This window comes from Cebidichthys violaceus, unplaced genomic scaffold (genome assembly GCF_023349555.1).
Source record: "Cebidichthys violaceus isolate CVI_PGR_0920_01 unplaced genomic scaffold, fCebVio1.0.p SCAF_10, whole genome shotgun sequence".
Lineage (NCBI taxonomy): Eukaryota > Metazoa > Chordata > Actinopteri > Perciformes > Stichaeidae > Cebidichthys > Cebidichthys violaceus.
In genome coordinates, this window is record NW_027176263.1 from 3,745,591 (window position 1) to 3,769,500 (window position 23,910).

The following is a 23,910-nucleotide window of genomic DNA, read 5'->3' on the forward strand; positions in this document are numbered from 1 at the left end:
TTGCATGTGCGTGTGTGTGTGTGTGTGTGTGTGTGAGAGAGAGAGTGTATTACAGGAAAACAGTGACTAATGTCTGCCCTCGTCTCTTCCGTAAGATGATCTGTCCCTGAGGAGAACGAGAGGGCACCGGCTTTTCTCTGCCCAGAGACGCTTCAGAAACAAGGCATGGACGAGCACATGGAGCCCTTTATTACAGCGCGGCCATGCTCGGCAATCATGAACTCAATGGCACCCATGAACGGCCACTCTCGCAACGCAGTCAGAGCACATATCTCAGGGTGCAGCGGGGTTATCCTTGACGTCCATTACCTATTCCCAGAACTCACAAGGGAGATGACCCGTGTAGTGCTCTGACAACACAAGCTAGAACTGGTAGTGCAGCATTACTCACTCTGTGTAAACATGGGGAATAGTCGAGTAGCAACACAGATGCACCTCTTAGGTCAGTGATGCTGATATAGTCGTGGTGATGATGTAATCACAGTGTATGGGCGCCAATGGTGGGGGTATTTATTGTGGTAATGACATAAGATCAAAGACATTCTAGATTGATGATACTCTGCATCTTTTTGTCTGAATGCATGAATGCCCTTTTTGTGACTATGATGTCAGTAGTGGTTTTTCTCAGTGCACCCATATTCCCAGTAGATATGGACAGGGTCACGGAGAGAGACACTTAATTTTCCACTGTCATAATGGGCACAGTGTCTGCTGCATACATAATTAATCGATCACTGTTTTCCACATTGATAACAACACGACCCGGGTCCTCACCTTGTCTTTGAATGCCGAGTGCATTCACTTCGCTGCTCATCATTACTGCGAGACATGTGACACACTCACAGCACAGAAGCAGATCATATGTGTTTCACGATGACTCGATAATGCTCATCAGCTAAGCTGGCCATCACAAGTGTCACATGGGAGATGAGGGTTTTACAACCAGTTATGGTGATATGCTCCTCTTGGATGCATTTAGGAGGGCTGCAGGTTAAGTTAAGGGGGAAAGGAAATGTCAAACAGTGTGTATTAAAACTCGTATTAAAAAGCGTTCATCCCTCACCCAATAAGAAGCTGGAAGAATATGAATGCAAGAAGTAGACAAGGGTGAGATATGTTGAGCCACACCAGCAAAGAGAAGATCTGTTCACTCTATTTTTAACTCAGAATCTTAATGAAACATCCCCCTAGCACCCATAAGCCCCCCCCCCCCCCAATGAATTCATTGAGTTGAAACAGATTTAGGCAGCAGAATGAAAAATGGTGCATAGAAATGACAGGCTGGGTTTGGAGATTAATATTACAGTGGGAGAAGCGATGATCTACTGAACTCTCTTCGGTCCGCGCAGCACACCGAGGATGAAAGTGATGAGCTGCTGTTGCCAAAGTATGGAAACTGATTACTCTAATCATGCAGACAACGGGCTCCGGATCGGTCGTGTAATTACTTTACTTCATGCTGGATGCATCATGATAACAGACACTTCTGCAACTTTGAATCATCCATTTTGTAACAAGTCAAGATTTCAAATGTAACTTTATATACTTTTTTGTTTAATTTGATGTTTTATATCCAACGCATTTAAAAAAACAAACTCATTTAATTTAATCATTTAAGTTCAGATAAGGATCAATCCCCTCGACAAAGAAAGGTGCATTAATCCTACAAAAACATGCATATATGAAATAAACGAATCTTCACATCTATGCTGAAGGGCAACCTCTATAAAGGCCATCTGTCTCATTGCTTTCACTCCACCGATGTGTGCTTACATCATGTGACCATTGCAAACCAGCTACTGTCCAGTCCACTGTCCTACCAAAGGAGTGCGGGTACGGGACAATTGATTTTTTTTGTTTTTTTTGCAATAGGTCGGGGGAGGTGATGTGGGTGTTTAACATTGCGCTCAAAAGGACGGCTCGGGATCGTGCATATAGATAGTAAACAAATATCTGACAGCAGCAGCAGCGTTGGGCTTCCTCTGCAGCGCGCGAGAGAGGCGGTGAACTACAGGAGTTGCCTCGGCTCTTTCAGTGCCCAGTTTGACGGCCTGCCCGCGTCCCTCGGAGAGAAAGAGCTGCTGTAATTGGTTTCTCAATGAAGGATCATCAGCGGCTCCCCGGAGGCTTGGTGGACTGTAGCGCAGCGCTCCTTTTCTCCTGAAATAAACAAGTGGACAGCGAAGGGAACATCACCATCCTGCGCGTACTTAGAGGGGAGGGAGGGGGGATCTGTGTCCGTTTTCACAACCTGTGAGATTACTGGGAGATTTACTCGCTTTTTTTGTTGTTGCCCCGTATCGCGGAGAATCGCAGGCAAAGTTTAACGTCAAGAGATTCCAACATGAGTGACCTGGAGGACGACTTTGCCAAGATCCTGCTGCTGAAGGAGGAGAGGATACGGGACTTGGAGAGGCGTCTGGCGGACAGGGAAGACGAGATCCAGGAGCTGAAGAGGAAATTACATAAATGTCAGTCCGTCTTGCCCAGCGCTCAACTTATTGGACCAAGGACCCGCAGGGCGCAGGGCATCTCCGCGGAGCCTCAGACGCACCAGGACCTGTCACGGCAGGCGTTCCGGAAATACGCCAAGTCCGACTGGTAAGAGCGGGCATTTGTGCTTTGTTTGCTCCGTGACGCCCATGTGCCAACTTTGTGTCCCGTCTTAAAATATCTTTCTGAGTGTTTTTCTCTCTCTCTTCACTACCAGAACCAGAATGTTTTGCCATTGATCGTGTGAATCTGTAATTGGGAAGCACAACTCTCTCTCAATAGAAATATGCTTCAAAAATGAATGTGCATGTGTCGATGGTAACTCTACACACTCAAATGCACTCTCATATGTGCTTGTGTACTTCCGTGTCCTCTCTCTCCACAAAGCTTTTCTTTCTGTCTGTTTTCTACCTTTACTTTTTGTTTCTTCCTAAATGGGAGATGGAGACGTTTGCCATGAATGGACGAGCACTTTCATTCTTGGCGGCCGATGACGCAGCTCTAAGGCGAGCTTCAGAAAGAGCTCCTAATTGATCAGATCCATCAAGGCAGTCCCACGGGACACAGACAAGAGGAAGTGCGATGCATTATTGGCTTTTAGTAGCTGGACGCTGAGGACCCGAAGTGCATGTCTGAGGATATTTAATACTCCATTAGAAAAACGCTTTGTTTGACCATATGCTTCCTTCATCACCTTTAGGTGCTCGTTTTAGCCTCAGCTTGATATGATTGTTCTGATTTTTGAGGGTTTCAAATCAGACCTGAGCCTGAATAGTAACCAGTTGCTATCTCATACTTTTCACTTTGCTGTAATTGCTCCCAGCTAAAAGTTTGACGCTCTCTGTCCTCATCTTTTAATATTTTCTCATTCCTATTATAATAATCTCAGCAGGATTAATTACTTGCTATATTGATATCACACACATGCACACGCACACACACACACAAACAATAACACACACACACACACACACACACACACACACACACACACACACACACACACACACACACACACACACACAGGCAGAAACCTGACTGAATTAATGCGATAGACAATGAGGTTAATGTTATTAGGATGGCTAGACAATTTCCAGTCTTCATTTGTATTATTAACCCGCAGACAGGGTGGGTTCCTCATTTACACTCATTAACTGGTGCTCAGTGTGCATTCAAACAAACACAGAAGTCCTCAGAAATAGTCCTGAGGGAAGAAAAATAAAACAAAAATACTTAAGAATGAAGTGCGGAGGTCATGAATGAGCAAGGTTCATTCAGAAACAATGACTAACAAGCTACATTCAAAGAATACTACTCATATTCTCAACCTTCCTCAGGGCTCATTATGAGTATACCCAGCTGATGAGGCACAATGAGTGCTTGGATGGGCCTTCATTGGTTAACTAGGTTAATTGCACATGGCCGTGCAATCTGTTCAGTGAAACGGAAGTAAACCTGTTTGCATTCGTAAGGTGACATGAATGCTCTCAGTGCCACCAGTCAGTCTGGAGGAGGGGGGTCCGCCTGCGCTGCTGCGCCCGCTGGTCCGCTGCGGGGTCGGAGACAGTGTGACCCCCATTAGAGTCAGGACGTGGCACCAGCCGGCGTCCCGCCCTGCTCATCGGATTACCGCAGCATGGAGCAAAGGATCCTGTTTCTATTGATCTGCATAGGAAAAGGGCTGAGCTGGATGGTTAGAGAGGTGAAATTTAAAGCGCAGAGGTGCTTTGAAGGACAGTGGGAGGGCCTTTTGACGATGGGAGGATGTGGGGATGCAACCCGACTGGAGAGAGCCTGAAGTCTCCAGGCACCTGCAGTTTACCGATACGTATGGAACTTTACTGCTGATCAGGCTTTGTGTCCTGCACCCTTCCCTTGACAGAGATTAAAAGAAAACATGATGGTTTTTAATTGGCTCAGAGGAGAAAAACTGCCTTGTCTTCATTAAACCACCTCTTTGGAGATGGAAAAATTTACTTTTATTTTATTTGTTTGTTTGTTTATTTATTTTACAGGGACAATGCACACCAATCAACAGTCAAACTGTAAGTGAGCCAGAGTTAGCCAGAGAGGCTAGTTTTCATCTGCTGTCCCCGGCCAGATGTTTGAAGGCAGCCTAAAGTTACAAAAATTTAAATCAAATTCAAATTCATAGATAAACAGACAGTAACGTATAGACAAAACCAATACACATATAAGCAAAAGAAAAGTGTACATAAGACACTAGAGACGAGCAGAACAAACCCACCTACAGTACAAGCACATATATAACACTGAGGCACATAACATACACATCAGAAATGGAAAATAGCAACACTGAACAAGACAAATGCACATATAGGCAAAACAAGCAGGCAGGACAGACAGCACATCAATGCTGGCACACCTGATTGACTTATATTACTTTGTATTACTTTAATGACTCAAACAGACAATAAACACAATCGTTTGTTAAACAGGTGTTCCTCACCGTTGCTTTATCTCATTCATACTTTTTTATTCCTCTGATGTCTGAAAGCAGGTTTACATTTGTTTTTACTTATTGCACACAGGACTAATGTCAGTATTTGCAATGGGAAAAGGAATTGTTCATTTCACACAGTACAAGCTATACCTATTTCAGTCACCCACTAAGGCAATGATACATACAGCATAGGATCATTAAGTGTTGGGCATGTTTGCCTGCAGAGCAGAGAGGCATGATGCCACCGTGTTGTTGTTTGCCTAAGTCGACGCTTTATCCCACCACAAGAGGGCAGCTGCGATCTATTATTAGAACAACCATCTCTCTCTAGGGTTTCCATGTTTACACGCTTTTCGTCAGGAAAAAGATGCTATTTACATCCAAAAGCAAAACACATATCCTAACAGCTAAAAATCTCCTTCACTCTCATTTGTGTCCTCGCAGTCAGCCTGCTGTACCTTTCTCAGCGTAGTGATCGCTGCTGTGACTCCTCGTCCTATCAGATTGTCCTTGGCAGTTTACCCTCGTCTGAATTTGTCCAGGGCGCATGAGGCTAAATGCTGTTCGCTGAGCTTTCAGATGACTCATTGGGATAATGTGGACAGACACCAGCAGCGCGCACAGTCCACGCAGACATGATCAAATGAGGAATGCGGAGCTGCTATGGAGAGTCGTGAGCCTCTGTATCTTTGGCATATTCATGTCTGCTGGTGCTGCTGCTGCTGTCGTTTTTCGCCTTTAGCACCTTCACTTGCTCCTCTATGGAATCAGTCTCCAAAATGAATAGTGGACAGGGATTTTGGAAAAGCGGAAATATTCTTTTCCACTTTAAAATACACTGTGTGCCTAAAGCATAATTTTGGTTGAAATATGGAGCATTGCATTTTTGTCCGTGTAGACAAAAACACACAGGTAGTCCGACACAATACATGCAGTCTCCTTCCCCAATGGATAGAGAGAAAAAACAAAAAAACCCGCGTTGTTTATTTTAACACTGAGGGTCATTAAGTTTCCATCACCGCCAACCTCCATTAAGGCTCCGGTGCTCATCTATTTGTAACCCAGCAGCCTCGGGGCGATCTGCCGATGTATGATGCCACAGTTCTCCGAGCAGTAGCTTTTCTCACCGAGTCCATTATTCATGTGAGACGAGCGCGCGACTCTTTCTGGAGTGGCAGACTGCACTGTGCCACGGATTCCTGTAGGCGCCCTCCTCGCCATGCGCTCTCGCCGGGTCGCAGCCTGACGCACTCGGAGAGGACTGTTCTCCGCCGAGGGAGGGAGGGAGGAGAGAGGGAGAGAGAGAGAGAGAGAGGGAGAGAGAGGGAGAGAGAGAGAGAGAGAGAGAGAGAGAGAGAGAGAGAGAGAGAGAGAGAGGGCAAACTTTACGTGATAGTGGTAGAGACGCTTTACGGGCTCACCTTGGCAATCGCGTCAACCACCGAACATACCTTCGCTTACATTCCCAAAAACCGCAAGTGACGGACAGCGGCGAGGATTCCCCCCCCCTCCCCCCCCCCCCCCCCTACAGGAGAGACAGGGGCTGCATCCTCTGACGCTGTTCATGCCGGATAAAGTTTATGAGCAGCGTGGCAGAGGAGAGGGGACAAAGACTCACTCCATACCTTTCGATAAACTTATCGGGAAGTCGCTCGTCGCCGTCTGAAATGGGCACCTTGCGTGACCTCCAGTACGCGCTCCAGGAGAAGATCGAGGAGCTGCGGCAGAGGGACGCGCTCATCGACGAGCTGGAGCTGGAGCTCGACCAGAAAGACGAGCTCATACAGAGACTACAGACCGAGCTGGACAAATACCGCTCCGTTATCAAACCGGCGACCCAGCAGGTCCACAAGCAGAACGAGCTGCACGAGCAGCAGCGGACGAAGAGGCAGGCAATTTCGGCCGAACCCACAGCCTTCGACATCCAGGATCTTAGCCATGTCACCCTACCTTTCTACCCCAAAAGCCCACAGTAGGTGTCCAAATTATAAAGGCATAATGTTCATAATATTTTTTTTTTTTGCAGTAGCTGTTGCGCTTCAGTTCTTTTACCCTTTGTCACCTTTCTGATTCCTGTGCGTAATGTTACGTGTGGCGCAGCAGGTACGGCACCTGTAGCAAATATGGATGAGGGGGTGCTCTGTAACACACACGCACACACACACACACACACACACACACACACACACACACACACACACACACACACACACACACACACACACTGGATATAAGGAAATTGTGATATGGTGTCGCCAACTATTAAAATGAGAGAAACAATGTAAGGAAACTGTCATGATAGTGACAGTTATCAATAGGATTATCAGCAGCTTGGTGATAAAAGGCTGGATATCAATAAGCCTGATCCCAGCCTAGCATGAGAGAAAATGAAATGCCATCCAGTGATGGGAATTATAGGTTTAGAGAGCCGGAGACGGCAGCTTTGTCTAATGTACCAGTGTCAATTTTATACAAGCTGCAGGTTCTGTGACAGGCAGTCTTAACAGGCTCCCTGTGCATGTTTACCTTATGATTTGTCTAGAACTACCCCCCCCCCCCCTCTCTCTGTCGTTCCCTCTCTCTCTTTCTTCTTTTCAAACTCTCCCCCAAACATCTCTCTCCTGCTCAGCTCTGTCTGCAACATGAGGTCTGGCACTCAAACTGAAACTGGCACTAAAATAGCCATCTGTTGTGAAATAATCCAGCTGTGTGTCGGGTTTGAACTTGAAGGTTGTGCATTATGAATCAATACACTTACCCCCCTGGTGGACAGGACAAACATCTACTCTTCATTCTGCAAGCGCATTGAAAAATAGACATATTAAATATAATCCATATATTTCAAAACTAAATCCAGCTTTGAAAATGCATATTAGGGATGTCAAATCACAAAAAACTGAGCAGAATGGAGTGTTCAAATTAAAATCATTGCTTTAATATCTACTTATCCATTATACGAAATAATGCTGTCATTGTGTTGCTGTTTTCAGACTTTGCAGAGAGATCAGATGTGTCAGGTATGAATGTAATTTATCTCTTGACACGCAAACAAATGAAGCTCCACAGATTTCATGAAAGAAGATTCAAACATGAGGGGGATTTCTTTTATCTGAGCGGGGAAAGGCCATTAGTCTTTGTTGTAGCTGTCAGCTCTGTGCGTTGGTTAAAAACACAGAAAGCACAAAGGTTCCTTGTGTTGTGTTTTTGTTTTCTTTGCCTCGCTGTAAGCGTGAGACCCTTTTGAGAACTTTTATTGTGTATACATATTTTCATTAAGAGAGTTCCCAAAGAGGCTTTTAGGGAGACCTTGATTTGTTATTATCAGCCTTTTGCAAAAAAAGAAAACCCTCAAGAACAACCATTGTCCTGCATATTGACATTTTTGAACAACCCATTTTGATGTCTCAGCCATTAGGGAGTTTGAATGTAATCATCTGTCAATTACGATGGGGAAAGAATGATTGATCCCCACAGGGAAGGTGAAAAATTATTTAATGATGGAACTCAAAATGAACTGCTTCTAACCGAGAGGTAGTTTGAACGTCCATCAAAGTCTCTCAACTACAGCTTTAATGTTCATAGCGTAAACCACAACTTTTCATGACATTTAATCGTCTTCTGATAAGCAGATGCATGAAAAATTATGATTGGAGAGAAGCCGACTGTTTAATGCAAATGACTTGAGCCTGTTTGAGCACAGTTTTCTTATTAGTTCATCATTATTATCACTAGATAGAAAAAAAACGTTTCTTTTTAATAACTTACGCAAGCGTCCTCAAGAGATGAAAACAGCTCCATTACATTTTCATTTTGTTTTGGTTATTGAAGTGTAGCATTAATGTCTGTTGGATTTAGCTAAATGTTTAGATTTTTATTCCATTCTCACTCACTTTATTTCCTTTACAAGACCCATAGACCATTCCTCACACATAAGCGATCCACCCCTTTCTCTCTGTCTGTCTCTTATTTTGGTTAGCCTCTCCCACTTTTCTGCCACCCCTCTTCTTTTTTCCTCCCAAAAGAGCATATTTTCTCCTTTTAAGGAAGGCTGAACTTGCCTCAGCCCTAAACTTCACTACGGGACGAACGCAAATATATCATCCTCACAAAGGAGAGGAAGGCAGATGTTTTTATAAGGGTCTGGTTATAAGACGTTGCCTAACTTTGCTATCAGAGGCTCAAGTCGGGGGGTCTAGATCAGGGTTAAGAAGGCCAGACATCTTCTGGGAGTAAAGTAACAGAAAGAGGGTCAACGAGGCACATTTCCACAGGACTGGAGGTCCATTTGGGGAAATAATGGATTTCCAATTGGTTCCTGTTAGTTAAGTTAATGATATGCAGAGTTCTGCCATAAAACGGACACAATTAAGCAAAGTTAAAGCATCATTAACTCAGTTGGAACATCACAAGAATCATCACAGTCCAGAATGTCACTTCACACCTTTATTAAGAATCACTCCCTAAACCTAATGACAGATGCCAACATCTATAAAGCAAAGAATTTATCTCCAGAATTGTCCCTCCGATCTACTTCATACTTAGCTGGTGTGTTGCTGGGGACCTGAGGAAGTGCTTTGTCTAATTTGGAGCAATTTGGCCAAGCGACACCTTCTTTGAATAGAGTGCTGACGTATTTTTGTAGGACAATCCGGAAGTTAACATCGCACAGGTTCCCCCGACATTTTGGATTATTGCAGAAAATAAACTCTGTGGCGAACAAACGTTTATGACACTTACACGCTTTGTTCACTAAGATAATCATCACAAATTAACACCACTTTAATGATTTTTGAGGCGTTAATGCAATCGGCAGAAGTAAAAAGCTGACGTTGGGCTAAAAACAAACTACACCACCGCTGCATGACTTAACCACCACAAAGCTTAAGGCGGATTAGTCGCCGTGATGACGTTTTATAGTCACATTTAGCCACTTGTTAGCAACTGCCTTTTTAGGACATATTAAAAGCTTAAAATTTCACGAGTTGGGTACTCAGTAATGTTTATTATGTCTTTGAAAAAAAACGTTAAAACCTCTTACGCTTGTTTTAACCACAGACCTTTTTGCAGGCATCTTAGTACAAACAAAACAAGCTTAAACTGCTCATTTCTGGGTTTTAGGCAAAGGGGAATTGGAAGTCTCACTATAACCCATCATATCTGTATTGTGTCACCTTTGACTAAAAAAAAAAAATGCTTCCACAAAATAAAAACAACACATTATGTGATGTTTTATCTATAATCCTTGTTATTCAGATCATTGCTCTGTTAGAAACTGCATTAAGCTCAACTCAAGATAGATCTTGATCAAACTATAATCGCTGTCCAGTCTGCAATTATCACCAGGTCAATTTATTAATGGCTCTGACTATAAGCAGGACTTAACCTAATGATATGGGCTGTAAATTACACCTTCACAAGGATTATTTCTTACCAACATTAACGGTTTTACCAAAAAAAATTGCCCTTGTGGGATTAATAAAGTAACTATCTATCTATCTATCTATCTATCTATCTATCTATCTATCTATCTATCTCTCTCTCTCTCTCTCTCTCTCTCTCTCTCTCTCTCTCTCTCTCTCTCTCTCTCTCTCTATATCTATCTATCTATCTATCTATCTTTACCTCAAGTGAAGGATGACAGAGAGCCACATCAGCACAATGTAACTTTACTTACATTTTGAACTTCGGTTCAAGGTTGAGCTTTCACTTCTCATAGATACAAATATAATCCTGAATAGACCTTTTCAGACTTGACAACACAAGCAGTTTGTTAATGCAGTTTACAGGAAGTAAACAGCAAGGCCGGGTCCTTACAGAATGGCGTTGTAAAGGTATATATATATATATATATTAGTGCTGGGCAACGATTACAATTTTTAATCACGATTAATCGCATGATTTCTTTGTGATTAATTGCATTGTTATGCGCAAAGTTCAATAATGAATTCAAAAGTAGTGTATTGCGCACTTTTATTTTAAAAGTATTGTTATATGAACAAAAGTGCAATAACATTTGGTTTGCAAACACTTTAAACAAATAAGGTGCTTTTTAACAGCAGTGCAATTAATCATGATTAATCGCATGATTTCTTTCCAATTAAAAATGTTAATTGTTGCCCAGCACTAATATATATATATATATATATATATATATATATATATATATCTCAATCTGCAACATAACCAAACATTTCTCTGTCAGGCTAATTTAGTAGTACAACAAGTGGAAGTATACAGTCAGTTGCATTCTTGGGTGCCTTTTGTAAATTATTTTGGGGTACAATGAGTCAGAATTGTAACAACATTTTCATATCATAAAAAATCTGTTGCTGTTTGGAGCCCTTTTAGTTGGGGCCCCAGGCACAACAATAATGTATGGTTCACAGGTAAAAACCCACCAGGGCCAGGGCGTATTTCACCGGTGTTTCTGACCGTGACTTGGGTGTGTGATGCAGAAATGGCAGGTGTATTGCTCAGGACCCAAGGCAGCGCATTGTTGAGTGTGAATTGTTTGGATGAGCGGTTCTGGAGAAAGCTGCAGACAGCAATACCACAGCAATAAACGGGCACTGCAGTAGTTAAATCTAAATCTCTTTTTTAAGTCTCTGCTTAAAAAAGTGAAGTTTGAAGAACATAGATTGTGGGACGGGAATTCAAAAATAGGTGCAACACCTTCTTCTATCAATTCCCAGGAGTACATTGTTCTGACGCCCAAGGGCGCAATAAGATACCATTGGATCATCTTGGTTGCTGCACTGTCTAAAGTTCAAATAGATGAAAATCCTGACACTTTGGATGCTTGTTACCCCTCTGTCTCTTTCTTCTTTCTCATATCTGGGGAGTGTCTAACAAATGAGTTCCCTGAAGTAAATGCTGAAAAGGCATGTCCAAAAATGACGGGGAAATCTGGGATAATGATGCTACTATTAGAAGGCATTGTCTGAAAATCTGACTTTTGTACAGTGGCATTTACATGGTGACATTTTAATATACTAGTATTTCTGGCCTGCCACTGAGATTATTATCCAATCAATCCAGTGTTTGCACTTTAAAATAACTAAGTAAGTAATCTGTGTATTCCCAGTAGATTGTGACAACTAGCTAATGTTGGTCTTTAGTAATGTAGCTCCTAGTCTCACTACTCTCAGAGAGTAAAAGCAGAGTTGTTGGCCTTGAAACCCTTAGTGAAAATTCACCAGACTGTTATGAATACAGAGCACACATTATGAGAATCTCGTTTTTTTATATTATTGATAGCATGCCATTTTGAGACTCAAACCAAAACTAATCACTCAGCTGATGCTGTAACAATTCTGATGTGTAGATGCTGGCTGGGGCGGAACATTTTGGCCGTTTTTCATCTGAAGGAGCAACCAGTGTCTCTCCACGGATTTGATGATGTGTCTCAAGAGTTGAGGGAGAAGCGGTCGTGTGACCTTATAAATTCAAGATAAGCCCTTGAGGAGAAGTAAGACACTGACTATAAAACATAACCTTGCATCATAAATGTGCAGAAGGAGGTTTGCAGACACTGAAGTGTAAGAGCTCAAAGTTTGTGTTGCTGTGTGTTTTGTGTAGCGCTTTGCTTAGGGCTGGCAGCAGGTCAGAGAAGCCTCTGTGTTGTGGGAGCACTGCTTCATAAATGCCTTCCAGGTTATTTGCCCTTTTAGCTTTAAGCTCTTCGGGTGATCAGCGTCAACAATGCGCCCAGAAATCAGTTTCTGAAAAGGGCACAGAGCGCAGGAAGGCAAGGCAGTTCACCAGTGCCCTTGAATCCTACTCGCAAGAGCTTGAGAGTGCTTTTAGGTTATACAAGTTTAGCTCCTCAAGATGAGACTCCTTGTTGAATTAACCCTGATGAATTTTTTTTTAAACTTCATTCGTCCAGCTGACACTCTGTCAAAACTGGCCAGATGAGAAACTTTGACTCAGATGATTAAGCGCTTCAATGAATGAGTGATCTTAATTTACTTTTTGGAGACGGGTCGGCTTCAGATGTCTCTCCCGTCTCTGGACACGTCTTTGACTGTTGCTTTGACGGTTTGAACCTTCGCTACGCTTGGCTCTCGTTCACTTGTTTTCAACACATGGACACCTCGAATGAACGAATGTCTCTCCTCCGTTGATGGTTCATAATTAGCATCTAATTGTCTCTCGTTCCAAATGATAATTTGACATAATGTCCCCTTTAAAGCCGCCTGACAAATTGCTCTGTGCACCGAGCTGCACCTTCGTGACTGCACGTTTTACAGTTAATTACATTTTCTCCCTTCCTTGTAAAGACATTGCAAAAAAAGCCTTACCTGTGGAATGTCTTAATGACTCCACAGTCTGAGGCCTTTTTGGCATTCAGAAGTGCACCCCTGAATCGAAACAACTTGCTTCCATTACGCATGTATTGAGATGTATTTAGAGGGAACTAAAAGGTTTCATCTCGACGTCTTAGAAATGAGGATACAATTTTTGAAAAGCTGCTATGCAGTTTGAGTTAATTTTAAATTTCCTTAGAAATAATTAACATACCTGCCTGTTGAATTGTTCAACATCCTTCTATGGATTTCAGAGAATATTATCTCAACCAAGGTTTTTACTTGAGATGTGTGTGTATGTGTGTATGTGTGATACATTTAGACTCTTTAATACTAATTGATATACCTAATCTTATCTCATTATGTTTTTCTACTATAAAAACCACCAACGCCATATGAATCTGTGTTTGCACAGTGATGGTCTCAATTTGTTTCGCCTTTGTCTTCAGGTCCAAGGATCTGATCAAGGAGGCCATCTTGGACAATGACTTCATGAAGAACCTGGAGCTGTCGCAGATTCAAGAGATCGTGGACTGCATGTACCCTGTGGAGTATGGAAAGGACAGCTGCATCATTAAGGAAGGCGATGTGGGCTCACTGGTCTACGTCATGGAAGGTAAGAGCACACATGCACCAATGTAAACATCTATCCTGCAAATGAAACGCAAGCCACAATGAGAAAGAGTAGACTTACCCCAAGAAGAATGGCAACTCTTTGTAAACCGATTCAAGTAGATCTGTAGAGCTGTGTCTGGCGAGCTTTAGGAGCGCCAGCATGACAATGACAGAAAAGAAATGAAAGGGCATTATTGATGGGTTTCTGCAGAGCGATGAACTGAAATTCAAAACTTCACTTTGTGATGTTCTATGATTCACTCATGTCCCATTGATTTTATTTTGTGGGATGCTGGGATCCTTTCTATTTCATTCTTTTTTAGCGGTGTTGTTTCAGCATGGGGTATTTATACTCATCTTTTTTTTGTTGAAAATGAGCCTCGATGATACAGTGTGAGAGCTCTGATGACTAGAACAACAGTCCACGCTGCCTGGCGCTGATGGGATTTGTTGAAAGGGCATTTTCGCACAACCGATACCGCTACAAAATGTTCAGAGAGCCCTCGTCAATGACAATAGATTTGACCTCCGGGAAAATAGCCTCAATCAGTGCTTGCACCATATAACTGATCATTACATAGAGGTGAACTTTGACATTCTCCGAAAATACATATAACGTCTAAATTACTATCATTGCTCACTGCCTCTTTAAAACCTTAATTACTTGCATTTAGCTCTCACATACAATCAATCACGGTGTAAATGATCTAATATGGATTGAAAATGTTTCACGGTGGAAATACATTCCTCTAGACCAAAAACAACATGGCCGAACGAAGAAAAGGAGTAGAGAATAAAGAAACTGAAAAGCCATAAGTTTGAATCGTATTGGTTGGTATATAGCCAGTGGCATTTAAAGGTTAATACTTTACTAGGAAAAATGCTGATATTGATTGTTGCCCCCATTGTTTCAGGTCGGCCACTTACTATTTTAATTATTGAGTTGGAAAGACAATTTCCAGATGTGGGAAGGTAGAACCAAAATAATGAGAGAGCAAATTTTCTAAACTAAGAGACTTTTTTTTTGTAAGTTCAGTTCCATCACAACTCTATAATTCTATAAATACATTCTCTTCAAGTCGAGGCAGGTAGGATTTGTCACATATGAAAGGGCTCCAGAGACAGACGGTGTCTGTGTTGGGATGCCAGCAGAAGTTTTATGGCTGCTTTCCGTCTTTATCTGGTCTTTAGTGAGTCACTGGGTCGGAATTCAAAGACCTTTTGTGGCGCATCTAAGAACTGTGACTTTAAAGGTTATTGTATTAGGGAGCTGAATCAGTCATATTGATTAGTAGACCACCAGAGATCTCTCTCTCTCTACTGCCATCTTAGAGAAACGGATAAAGGGTAATTACATTAAGCACAATAAAACAAAAGCAGAATGTATTACTTTAGGTTAACCAAAATGGTCAAACCCCTAAACCGGAACCTTAAGTCTACCGCACATGTATGCGCTTATGCAAGCGCACACATCAGGATGGGGAGCAATTATTTCAGTATTCAGCGCACCTGCCGAGCATACCTTTCAACACTATGGACAGCGCCTCAGCAGACGAAAAAGTTATGTTTTGTCTCCCAAAATCCACCAGAACATAGTTTATTTGAAAACTGTCTAATAAACACTCGTAAACACAAAATACAAGGATTACATTTGTGTAATATAACATATTTATTGATTGTCAGATACCCTTTGAAAACTAAACAGACATTATTAGCCAGTGTGCACAAGTGCAGGCTGCCTGCTAAATGGCCGACTGGGACATATTTTCTGCCAGCTATTGTATATTGCTATCGGGCCGTCTTAATATGATCTTTTATATCGGCATTTCCACTGTACGTGACTGATAATGTGCTCTTGCAATGTGTCCATAAACGGCCTTTATGAAGGAAGGAGTAAGCCTCCTGGAGCTCTTTAGAAAAGACAGACTGTCTCTGCAGCGTGACAGTTAACCGTTAGCCTACTGTCAGGTTCTGTCAGAAAGAGCCGCAAGCGTCAACGCAACAGCCTTAACAACGAAACACTGATTGATTGACACACATACAGACAAATCAGTAATGAGTTCCGACACTGTTTATGTTTTTATATTGGGTAAGGTAATAATGAGTAGGATAGAGCATAACAAACATTTATGTGAGGGCTGAAAACAAGTATAATATAATTTTAATCGGTGTGAAAACGGGGACAATGTGGTCGAGAGTGTTTTACAGATATTAGAACTCAGGACAACCAGCTTGAAACCAGGACAATCCCACACAAAAGAGGATGAATCCTTCTGACATTATGACCAAATACCTGCTAAGCTGATGACATTTCTATCAGCCTCCTGGACGCTGTGCGTTTTGGGCTAATTAGCAAATTATAGCACGCTAACATGTGTGAACATGTTAAACATTATATCTGCTAAACCTCAACATGTTTACCTTGTAACTGTGAGCATGTCAGCATGTTGATTTTTCATCTCACAGAGATGCTAGAATGGCTGTAGACTCTTATACGTATATTAGTCACAGGGACCATTTTTCTGCAGAAGTACATTTCGCTGATCATTTTTTACATTGTGGTATTGATACTTCTGTAAAGGATCTGAGTGCTTCTATTCACATCACTGTTGCACTTGTCGTCCATATCTGACTGCAGAGAGTCAGATATGTAAAGAGTCTAACATGTAACTGGCAACATGCAAATGAAATGCAAAACACAACTGTGGCCTGTACAAAAGTCACCTGAGAGCAAATTTTGAAATTTGGGTATTAGGCACTGTACAAAACAAATCGTGGATTATGTCTTTAATTCGCTGGCAACCAATGAAAGACATTTGAAACCACATCCCTGTTTATTGGTCCACCGTGTTCTGTTGGAAGAGTTGTGGATGAAAACAGGAAAAGGTTTTCCAAAAAAAGCAAAGGCACGAACCCCAGATGCTGAGCTGGTGGTCCAAAAAATGTGTGGTCTTTTTTTAACGATTGCATTTAATAGGTACTGAATAGATTTTAAGCTCTCCTTGTTATGAAGGCTGTGAGAAGTCGATTGTATCAGAGGTGACTCGTCATGCTAGGTCACAAATGAGCAAGCGCCACACTGACATGATGAATAAGTTCCTGTTGAGTGCAACACAAAGAGAGGAACGCAAGATACAAATCTGTAAGAGAAATAATTGTTGAAGGGCTTCGTGATTTCCTCTCAGACAGTGAGGGGAAAGACCTGTAGAATAAATTAAAACAGGGCTTCAATTCTACAGTGCTTCTGTGCCACTAATATCAAATGTTTGGTTAATTGATTTCCATTTTGTAATCCTTAAGGGAAGCTTAACATATTTATCTTCAATGAATGTTGTCGGCTCTCTCTTGCGGCCCCAAACTCTCTTCTGCTCCACTTTCTGTTCGTCTGCATGTCTCTCTCTCTCTCTCTCTCTCTCTCTCTCTCTCTCTCTCGTGTTCCTTGCCTGCAGTTTTCACCCTAACTGGCCTCGATTTGTTTTGCATAAAAAGCAAATGTTAAAAGCGGCCGCCCAGGGGTTGACGACTTTGTGTCAAGGTCTATAGAGGCCCATCATAGTCTGTGACTTTTTAATGCACGCTGATGGGATGTCTGACTGTGCCACGCCGTGTAAAACATACTGCTGCGCGTGCTCAACATTGTACATCATTATTCGAGTAGATGGAGTGTTCACTGCTCAGCCACTGGTGTCATTTCTTAGTGAGACTTGGCAGGCTAATCATTAACGCTTTGCCACTCGGCTGACATTGTTTATCACGCAACCAAATGAGGCACAAGTAAACCACATCAATACAAAAAATAGAATCATTGTATGTTACATCATTACCATTTTTTTTTTTAAGTTACGAAAACATATGCATAACGTATTTCCCCCTGTAATAAAGAAAAGACATCACAGCCTCCCTGTTTGAACAACCTCAGAGCATTTAGCTTTTGTTGCAGATGCAGCTGATAATTAAAGATCAGACGAAACAGGAGCTGAAGAAACAGAATGGATTCTGGCTCTACGATGAGGCCATCGATTTTAATGAACGTTTGCTGTATTTTGGGCATCCACTGAGCTGTAACTGACGGTCCACTTTAACATATTGATTGCAACTGAGACAATAGCTCTCACGTTTCCATGGAGACGAGAAACGCTTTTGATTGGATGTGCCGTCCACGAAGACCCGTACAGGTGGCTGATGATAATAACTAGTATAATCACATCCAATTACTATCAAGTACTGCCATGACAGTAAAACCCCATTGATTTCATTCATAGTCATTACTCAACTTGATCTAATGAGAGGTAGCCCTGGCTCCTGTTGCAGTAGTACACAGAGTATGCCTGTCAAAGGTGTGACACAGCCTAGTCCTTAGCTTTGATATCATGATCAGTTCGGATGGCATGAACACATGGAAAACTGAGCTTAGCCCAAAATGCAAATGCAATGAATATAAAGGGCACATGATCGATCTAATTTCAGTCTAATTTGCAATAACAATGGTGATCATTTCACCTGTTAGCTTGGGAAGAAAAAGAAGGAAAAAAAGACTCAAAGTAAATGGTTTTGTGTTGATACCAGAATAGGCTCGTATTTGAAGTTTAATTTAAGATTGAGTTACAAAAACTGATTGACCTGCCAGCATTAAAGGTTAGCTTTAGGTTTCATATACAATATATTTATGTTTAGGGCTGAGTAATGACTATTTTCATTACTGATTAATATGCCTATATAGTTAATTGATTGACAATTTGGGCTACACGATGCAAGCAAATAGGGAAATATATCCATCACACAGCCCAAATTGACAGATATAAATGGCATGTTTGTCCCACCAGTGGTTCAAGACCTCATGACATTCAATACATCAACAGATATCCCCATTTGAGAAGCTGGAACAAGAGACCTTGGGGCATTTTTAGAACAGCTCAACTGAATTGCTTCAGTTCTAGTTATTTCTAGATATGGGCCTTGAGATGGTTAAGTTAAATGGTTTGGTGTTGTTAATATAAGAGTAAAAATCTGGCCTGTACTTCTCTGTCTGCACATAACAACCACTTGGAGAGGAACGCTTTACCGAACAGTTTTGTCAGCTTTATCATGATAACGGATGTATGAGGTCTCTTTTAACTTTTTTTTTTTAAACTACTTGTCATTTACATATGAATGGTATGAATTCAATTTAGGATTCCTTCTTTGCTTTTTTTTTTCTTTCACCCTGTTTGGGAAACAAGCACAAGTGCATTCATTGACAAAAAAAAAGCCTGGCCTGGAGGATGCAGGCATAGGTGATACTGACTATAAATGATGTATTTGTTTTCCTATTTATCTTTTTGGGAGAACGAGCTGTCTGCCCTCATGTGTTCTTATCTTTACTACGTTTACTGGGAGGACAGACTAAAAAGTGAGGAGAGAGTGTTAATGTTACTGTATGAGTCAGCTCCAAATCCCAGGTGTTCGCAGTACATTGACAGGTCCTCTGACAGGTTACCATATTCAATGCAACCATTGATGCACTGTAGACCATTTTATTCAGCTGGAGATGTTCAGGGGATTTGAAAAGACACCTAGGATTTGACACTTTCTTAACACAAATTGGATAGAGTCCCAATTATTTTATTTGACCTGCTCTTAGGCAAGACAAATATAATATTTTGACAGATTTCTTCAAGAAAAATTTAAATGGCATCCTTTTAATGTCTGAATATGACAGAAAGGAACGTGCTGTTTTGAGGCTCATGCCAAACTACTCCTGTCATTCAATTTTCCTTTTTTTTTTTTTTGCTGCTTTTACTGAGATATACCTCTGAATAACAATGAATGGCGATGTTTACCCACTGTGACTCGATACTAGTTTCTCTCGAAGGGGAGTATTTGATGGTTTTTTGACTCCTTGACACTCAAGACGCTTGGTAGACATGACTGTGTGTGTGAGCACTGACACTGATCTGCTTCTCTAATCAAATATAAACAGCATATTTTATCCTGTTAATAATCCCCCTGTAGCTTCCACTAGCACTTTATCTAACCTGTCACCTTGTACACTACCTTACAGGCTGAGTTATTAAAACCTGACATGAAAACAGATACCCAGAGTTCCCTTTAACATTCAGTATTTTATCTGTTTTTATACTTCATCATCAGCCCCAGTATAAAATAGTTCTTCAACCTCAAAATAATATTAACTTAATGGCAACCAGCCAAAAGAACAACCAGTCTACCACCTGAACAAGTATCAAGTGGACTAATTTGTTGAAGAAATACAACAGATGAATGTCTCTGTCTGACAGCAGGACTCATCCTCTCACTGTGCCACAGGCTGGAGTCTATAGAGAGATGCCCTCTGTGCTCACTGGCCTATGAGGCAGAGTAAAGGGAGATGATCACCTGTCTCCTTCTGAGCAGAGTATAGAGATGTAATCAACACGGGCACCCAAGTGTGACTCAGTGTCATGTGTGAGAGGACATGAAGCAAATTAGTACTGTAGCTACTGCCTTTGATAAACTATCGGCTGATTATTATGATATATTCGCATACTAATACGCTAATATGGAGATAGAGAATGCATTGGGTTACAGAAATGTGAGCGCACAAACCCACTGCACCACATTGTTGCCTGGCAACTTAACTAATGCAGCCCAGGAAAGCAAAATGCTCACAGAATTTGAGTTGATTGGCCCCAGAGAATACAGCATGTAGCACACATTCAATACAACAACCGCTGCCTATTGTATCTTGACAGCACTGTACAGCAGCCAATTGTAGTTTAATAATGAACCTTAACCCACCGCTGAGGCTCAAACTCACCCCGTCTGCTTGAGAAGGCTTCTCAGGGGAGCTCAATTTCAACTACTTGGATATAAAATCGAATTGAGGACTGACATTGTGTGTGTGCGTGTATGTTTCTTAGTAACATGGCATGCAATACTATTATGACCACGCGATTGAGCCACATATAGTTGGCACTCTGTCGGCTCTCATGATAACCCTATTGAGGTTATGAAGGCGTCATCTGGGAAAAAGGTGAGGGGTCTGTAATTGGAATGGCATTTAAACACACCCCCTAGTTATCTCCCACACGTCAAAACCCAGGATCAGGTAGTTGCCCTTTATCTGTCCACTTACGTGTGGCTGCCCCTCCCCGTTAAAATGAAGTGGAAGCAAGTGCAGAGGAACTAGGTTGACCAAATTGCACATTATTAGATGAAAACACATGTAATGATATTTTTCCATGTTGCTGCAGCCGGAAATGTCACAGAGTGATATTAATACTCTTACACCTTTTAGAAATCTATACAGCACGTGTGTATGTACGTGTGTAATCCTCTTTATTCACATGACTGTCTGCAACTGTTGAGGCATGAAAAATCAATTACAGTGAAATAAAAAAAATAAGATATTTGAACTTTTTAGCATCTTTACAATTTGATTTCTGATTGAAAGCTGAGTTTGAACCAGATGCAAAGGCTAATTCAATGCAATATCAGAAATTTATTTTATTATTTATGAAAAGCGGTGAGAACACTCTACACCACATTCAGGTGGCTTGTTGGATTTTAAGGTGGGTAAACATCCACCAGCATTTGCTGACACACAATAGCCAAATTATCTGAAACACCTCTATCAAGATGAATAAAACGTCCGCTAATGTGTCATTTATGTGCAAATGGTGTGCATGCGTGTGTTGCAGACTAATAATCTCACATACGCTGAGCAGTGCACCATCTGCCCTGAACTAGTGAAAATACTCTTGCCTGGCAAGTGTCTTTTCTCATTTGCCCTCTCTGCCTCGAAGTCCTTCCCTTTGTCACTTTTACACAAACGCACACACACACACAGGTTTAACTTATCAATTCAAAATGCTCAAATATAAAACCAGAGACATGCACCAGTTTCCCCACCGTCGCTCCTCCTCACATTTTACCGACTTTGACCCCAATCTGTCCTCTTGTCACCATCTTTCTCCACTTGCTCATCACTTCCACTTTTTTTTACAACTGTCTTCTTCTTTGTCTCTCTTCACCCACACACCTGTCCATCTTACCTCATTTTCATTCTCCTATGCTCTTGATACTCTTTGCCTTTCTTTCCCATACACCCCCTTTCTATTCTGTCTTTTAGTGTGAGATGGCCTTCATTTTTTTATCCCTGGATAAGAATTGATCCCCATTTTCACTCCGCAGAGGCTGATGAATACATCTCAGAGCAAGAATTAATGTGTGATTTGTGAATGATCCCTGAGCCTTCATCACTCCTTTGTGGTTAACACCGCTTTAGAGAGTTCCTCATCTGGAAAGAGGTTGGAAGGTGTGTGTGTGTGTGTGTGTGCATGTGTGTGTGTGCGTGTGTGTGTGTGTGTGTGTGTGTGTGTGTGTGTGTGTGTGCATGTGTGTGTGTGTGTGTGTGTGTGCGTGTGTGTGTGTGTGTGTGTGCGTGTGTGTGTGTGTGTGTGTGTGTGTGTATGTGTGTGTGTGTTAAGAGGAGTGGAGGAGGAGGAAGAAAAGGCAGACACAGACAAACGCTTACAAACACCATGAAGTATTATGCAAATGTATGTTTGAAACTCCATTCTTTGATTTGACTTAAATACTGTATAAACTGTACTGTATTGAGTGTGTGTGTGTGTGTGTGTGTGTGTGTGTGTGTGTGTGTGTGTGTGTGTGTGTGTGCCAGTGGAGGTGGTGGCCATAGACTTGGAGTGATGCTGAGTGTCTGCTGTGACTAGATAAACTGTGTGTTTGCTGAGGTTCACACTGAGGATACAAGATAGGGTACGAGTAATATGTTCTGCTACAGTGATGGATGGAGCCCTTCCCTTTCATGGGCCCCTGGTTGTGTTTTAATATGGGGGAGCAGACTTGGAAAGATACGTACTTGGCAGGGTTTTTTGGAGGTCCTGTCCCCAAAATTCTTTTAATTTAAAACAAATTTCATGCATTTCTACACCATCTAACCTCTTGGATAAGGTCAGAAAAAAACGGACACCTTCGCTTGCCTGGATTAGATAGTTAGAGGACGCTATGAAAACCCCAAATATGCAGGATATAAATAGCCATGTAACACTTTAAAGAGCTGACGCTTTGAATTGGCTCCTTTGCAAACGTCCCATCTCCACCGCTGAATTCTGTCTGTTCATCAAACTAATGTTTGGTGGGCTGGCTAGCAAAGTTAGCCGACATTTTGTTGTAGTACAATTTAAAGATTGATTGGAGTCAGTGGGCAAAGTGGGTTCATTCAACATACATCATTCATCAAAAATGAGTGATTACTTGTTTTTGTCAGTTGCTGACAGTATTAAAATGATCATCTATATAGGCTGCTTTAATATTATCACGTGATTGCGGGGACTGTATGATGATAAGTTTCACAAAGACAAAACGTGGGGTAGCAAAACTATGACTTTGCTCCCCTGATTAAATAATGGGGATGCATTTGCTCCACTTGCTCCATTCATCCTTAGACTGGCACATGCACTGCACACACACGTATTGTATATATGCAGGTGAAATAGCTGCAGAAATAAAGGAAATGTTGTGCGCTCTGGCTTTAAACATTCTCACCTGAGGACAGTGTGACGATGTCAAATCTTGAAAGTTGGTCTGTGTTCATGGCTTTTATTGAGAAAAACTGAATACGGTGAGCTTGGAAAGGCCAGTTTCATCAATCAGTGTCTCTGGAGTCAAGGTTTACAGGAGACTGTGAGATAAGGGTTTCTTTTAAATTACTCTTCTCTGACTCAGACTTTTTTATTGAGCTTGCCGTGTTAGAATTCATCTCTTTGATATTTTTTTTTTTAAACTTTGATTGTTTCCTCCAATGTCTCTCCACTCCAGCATAGAAATTCTCACATTTTGTGTTGTGCAAAGTACAATTCACTGTTATAAGCTAGCATATCGCTGTTGTATCTTAATTATCTCAACTTTTGCGATACTAAAAAAAACAGCCTTGTTTTAAGCTTAACAAAGCATTTTTTTTACATTAATTAAGAGATTTTGAAATGATTACATCAGCCAAGAAAGCTAAACAATTCTCAGCCCATCAAG

The 23,910-nt window shown here is 41.6% G+C and overlaps 1 protein-coding gene across 2 annotated transcripts in view; it reads left to right on the top strand.

Annotated features, from left to right (window-relative positions):
• Positions 1–2,242: 2,242 nt before the first annotated feature.
• The window catches only part of LOC137880118 (cGMP-dependent protein kinase 1), an 84,064-nt gene continuing 62,396 nt past the window's right edge, over positions 2,243–23,910 (top strand). Inside the window, exons 1-2 of one of the 2 annotated variants that reach the window (XM_068721267.1) lie at positions 2,243–2,601; positions 13,716–13,882. In XM_068721267.1, the coding sequence (XP_068577368.1) occupies positions 2,345–2,601; positions 13,716–13,882 (424 nt within the window). In that variant the 5' untranslated portion in view covers positions 2,243–2,344. Of the gene's footprint in view, positions 2,602–6,314; positions 6,930–13,715; positions 13,883–23,910 lie in introns of those variants that run through there. The other variant, XM_068721259.1, reaches the window with a different exon arrangement.